The sequence below is a fragment of the Egretta garzetta genome, unplaced genomic scaffold (assembly GCF_000687185.1).
Source record: "Egretta garzetta isolate BGI_Z169 unplaced genomic scaffold, ASM68718v1 scaffold145, whole genome shotgun sequence".
In the NCBI taxonomy this organism is placed as follows: Eukaryota; Metazoa; Chordata; class Aves; order Pelecaniformes; family Ardeidae; genus Egretta; species Egretta garzetta.
Window position 1 is genome coordinate 731,293 of NW_009259687.1, and position 4,674 is coordinate 735,966.

The 4,674-nt window shown below is 42.5% G+C and overlaps 1 protein-coding gene across 24 annotated transcripts in view; it reads right to left on the reverse strand.

Moving 5' to 3' along the window:
* MAST2 (microtubule associated serine/threonine kinase 2) overlaps positions 1-4,674 on the reverse strand; it is a 193,162-nt gene that overhangs the window by 13,144 nt on the left and 175,344 nt on the right. For all 24 annotated transcript variants that reach the window (XM_035894198.1, XM_035894199.1, XM_035894212.1 and 21 more), the window contains 2 exons: positions 2,749-2,858; positions 90-244 (listed from right to left, as the gene is read on the reverse strand). In XM_035894198.1, coding sequence (XP_035750091.1) covers positions 90-244; positions 2,749-2,858 — 265 coding nt within the window. The remainder of the gene's footprint in view (positions 1-89; positions 245-2,748; positions 2,859-4,674) is intronic.

Here is a 4,674-nt window from a genome sequence, read left to right on the forward strand (position 1 = left end):
GCCCCAACACTGGTCTTAGGAAGTTTTGGCACAGTCGGTCTTTCTCAAATGCTATGAGAAACCAAAAGACTTAGTTCTACAGAACTTACATTTCAGGAGACCCAATCACCCAGCTGCGGTCTCGACTCTTCAAGCCGCCAAGGCTGTCCAGCCGGTCATCTTTTTCTTCACTCAGACTCCGTTTAGTTGGTGGTGGAGTCTTCCTCTCTTCGTGGATGGAAAGACGTTCCATGCTGCTGTACACCTGTATATAGCAAAAGATCCTTCTGTACAGAGAAAACAAAACTCCATGGCCTTTTCTGCTCATCTCTTCTCAAAATGAAAGATATTCCGTGAAAGCATGGACTTGGCAATGTTCTTTGACTAAATAACACAGTGCGGATGTGACACGCTTGAAGTGGGCCAGGGAGGAAAGGAAAAACAAGCTTCAGAAACATGAAACATGCTTTTCTACAACAGCACCCAACACCTCTTCTCTGACAACAGCCCAGCACACCACAGAAATACCAAGACTTTTTGAAATGACTTGATTTTTGTTCTTAACGATTCTCAAATCTAAGAAGAGTTATTGCTAAAGTAGACTCCATAAGTCTTGAAGGCTGGTATCTGGATCTTGAAATCTTACTACACAAATTCAATTCAGTGATAGGCATCACGCTCATGACCCCATTTCATTATCATCAGTCTATCAGCATTGCCCCAAGCTTATTTCAGAACAAAAAAGTCCTGCCCTCCTCAAGGAATCTACTATAATGCTGACAGCTTAATGAAAGTGCCTTTCTTGGTTTTACAGCCGTCTTTAAATAATTAAATGATTAAGCAAAAAAAATCCATCCTTTTAAAACTACACTTGACTGTGGACCTAATTTACATAAGAAGAGATTAATGAAAATAATGTTATTAAAAATTCAGAGCATCAACAAGATAACTATTAATAAATCATATGGCTGAATTGTCAGACAAGAATTTCAAAATATAATGAGCCTTTTATGCCTCCCACATTACAAATGCTGTATAATTTTCCAGGTCTTAAAATAAATTCATTAAAAGTGAACTTTTTCTCTTTGTGGCAAAAACACTGAACCCTAAAGAAAAGCTTCATTCTAACAGATGAATAATACTCATGGTGAGAAAAGGCAGAAAAAAGAAACCCTTACATACTCATGAGAACTTTTTCAAAACCCCAACTAATCCTCAGGTCCAATTTTAAACATACTTTTGGTGATGCAAATCAGGAGCAACTCCATAAAATTAATGGTAACTGTTACTTAAGCCACTGTAGTCTGGCTGAGGACAAAGAAGAACAAACTGGTGCTTCAAAACTGACTTCAGTAGTGGAAATCTGGAGGATCTGTCATGAAAAACTGAAACATCTTTTAGAGGCTGTAAGTAAAATTCCTACTCCCATCTCATCAAGAAGAGTGAAATACCATTCATAGTGGGGCTGACATCAAAACAGCATTTCTTTTACTCAAAACAGCATTTTTTCTCCTTTCAGCCCCTCCCCAAACATATTTTGTTTTATCCACGCTAACAGCAGAGTTGTACTACTTTGTAATGTCCGTAATCCCAGCTTTTTATTATCAGATCACCCAGGAATGAGACACCTGCACAGACCTGAGTAAGGCATACCGAACCCAGAAAGCACGGCTGGAGGGGGCCTCTTCAGGGTTCCCTGTCCATTACCCCACCTCGAAGCAGAACCAGGTCTCTCGTAATCCCCTGACAGATGTTTCTCCAACCTGTTGTTAAACAGCCGCCGGTGATGGAGATTCTACAAATTCCCCAGGCAACCCACGCCAGCGCTTAGTTATTGTTCAACATTGGAAACTTTTTCTTAAAACCTGCCCTATACCTCCTTTGTGCCCGTGATTTCACACCAGTTTGGGGTAAATCGGGAAGACCAACGCACCCTTTCCTTCTAGCAGTTATGTATTTGAAAACGCATCAGGGTTTATGTTTTGTAGCTCTCAGATCATTCTTGTTGCTTTCCTCTGAACTCTCTTTTACTGGTCCATGTTTATTTTACGGAGCGTTACCCAGAACAGGACAGAGTACCCCAGCTAAGGCCTTCCTACTGCTAAGCAGATGGAAAGGATTTCTTCCATTTGCCTTGGGGAAAATATTCGTGCTCGCCCAATACAGTAACTGCCTTTTTGCTTCAGTAATTTGGCACATCTAACTCATGATGCACTATATGCCCGGATCCTTCGCTTTGAAACGGTCACCTTTTATTCCTTGGGCTGTATTTGAGACAATGAACAGCAGAGGTGTAAACTTCGCCTCTGCTCTTCCTGCATGGGATCCCTCCGATTTTAGACCATTATTCCAAAATGTCAGAATCAATTTTCATCCTAATACCATCTTGTCACCTTCCAGAAGACCCTTTCAAAATGACACTGTTCAAAGCAAATAAGTTTTGGACGCTCCCTGTGCCAGCATCCAAGTCATTAGTAAAAACATCAAACTGTCTCAGACGGAGGAGAGACCTCCGCAGTACCCTGCGTGCTAGTGAAACATTAAGAAATACAGAATCTCATTCTCCAATTTTTCTTGCACTCACCTTCTAACAGGCCACAAACTATCACAGAATAAACAACGTACACACCGTTTTTAATCTCCTCGTTGAATACTAAACACCATGCGACTCCCACATATCATCTGCATGATAAAAATCTACCCCATACAAAGCAATGAAACTGTGTTCCTCTCTGGGTTTTTTCTTTCAATAAGCTAGCATGCTCCTACCTTGCTGAACCTTGGTGAGCATGAGGAAAACTGCCGAATTTCCACGTGATCATCATCATTAGTGTCCTCCTCTTCTTCTGAATCCAGGTGTTGGTACCGTTCTGAACGGGCTGTGAACAAGATGCAGCACGTTTCATCAGTACGGAGAGTGTTGATAACTCTCACACCTCAAGCGTTCCTACTTGTCTACTTAGAAAAACTCTGAGTGTTCATACACCCATGCAGGGCATTTTCCTCAATACTGAAACACACCCAGCCAGTTCTGCTCATCCTGTACAATTAGCAGTGAAGAATACCTCCTTCGTACTGAATTTATCTTATATCATCAACTATATTATATTCTAAAAGCAGCTGATACTCAGCAGGTGTCTAACTCTGCAGACCCTTCGTGGTAGGGATATTTCTTCCCTACAGCAAACAATCATATGGAAGGAAACACGGAAACAATTCACCATCCCAATTTCCAATAAACAGCTTTACGATTTTACAAAGTCTGTCCTGCATACATACATACAAGCCTTCTTTAAAAAATAAAAATATTTACCCCCCAAAAATATTTCCTCTTCTCCCTCCTACAACTAGAAAAAGGATTAGATTTTGTGAAAGAAAATGGGCAAGCAGCCAATATGCAAAGCTATTTTTTAATGCAAAAATCTAAACTGCCTCCAAAGAGATTTTGTGCTTTGAGATTTGCAGCACTGGATTTCTAAGCCAGCCACATTTGATTTTGTGGGGCAGGCGTTAATAAGTTTGGCTACAGAAAGCTGATAGCTATACTGAGCCAAATTTGTTGCACTGTATCAGCCAGAAAGCTACTTTTGTAAATTCTAAAATTTTCTGCATTAGGGTTTATAACAGCAACGCCAACTCTTATCAGTGTCTCTGTGAGGTATTTCCTGACGTGAGAATTCCAGCCTTTATAAAGGACTCACATCAAAGTCACCCTGATAACCTGCTGAGCATGCCTGGGCACTTGGGGAGTTTGCCATCATTCCTACTTGACAGACGCAGTGATTTGCACCACTGAACATAACGTGGTGCTTTTACCCACCAGGATCCGCTCATGGCTGCTGCGTCAAGCCTCTCCCGATCACTGACCCAACTCAGTCACCAGAGCTCAAGTTCAATGTCCAGTCCAATGAGCGGGGGGAACACACTGCCACCTTGGTTTCTACATGTATGTTGTACCAATGTAACCCTAATATATGCAAAACACACCTCTGCCCCCTCTGCATGGCTTGACTCAAATTGCTCCCGCAGTAAGCAGGCGGAGATTTCTCAATCTCTCTCTCTCCATCCTACCTCTCCAGCCAACCCCTACCCTAAAAGCCTCTTTCCCAACTGGAAGAGCATTATCCAAACAGGATCTCTGCTTTTGCAGCCTGGCAGCGGCTGGAGGCAGGCTGCTCTCTCCCTCCCTTCACCCTGAGTAAAGCGCGGGAGCAGAGCAAAAATGTGCTTCATATGGAGTCAGAGGGCCCTGGGAAGATGGATGAGATTCCACTGAAGTAGGGCAGAAATTTCCATAGCTCAGGAAACTGAAATAGCCCAGTATCATCCTGTGCTGCAGCTGGAGTGGGGGAAAGACCCTCCCAGACCAGTAGGAAGCCCAAGCCCTTTCCACCCACTCAGGTCCCCAAGTCAAATGAGAAAAGCTAAGGAGCAGCGGCTCTGGGGACAGACACCTCTCCATCCCTCGCATGACGCTCCTCCCTTCTCTCCCAAGAACACCAACTCTGTCTGGTGCTTATCTGGAAATACCAGGAATCTTACATAGCACTGATACCGTGGCAGTTCCCAGACATTTATACACACCAGACAGGCACTTCACTTCATATCTCATTAGAGTTAACAATATTAAAAAAAGGTGATATGCTTGCAGTGAAAATAATTAAGTTACTTTAAATCTCTAAAGAATTTTCCCTA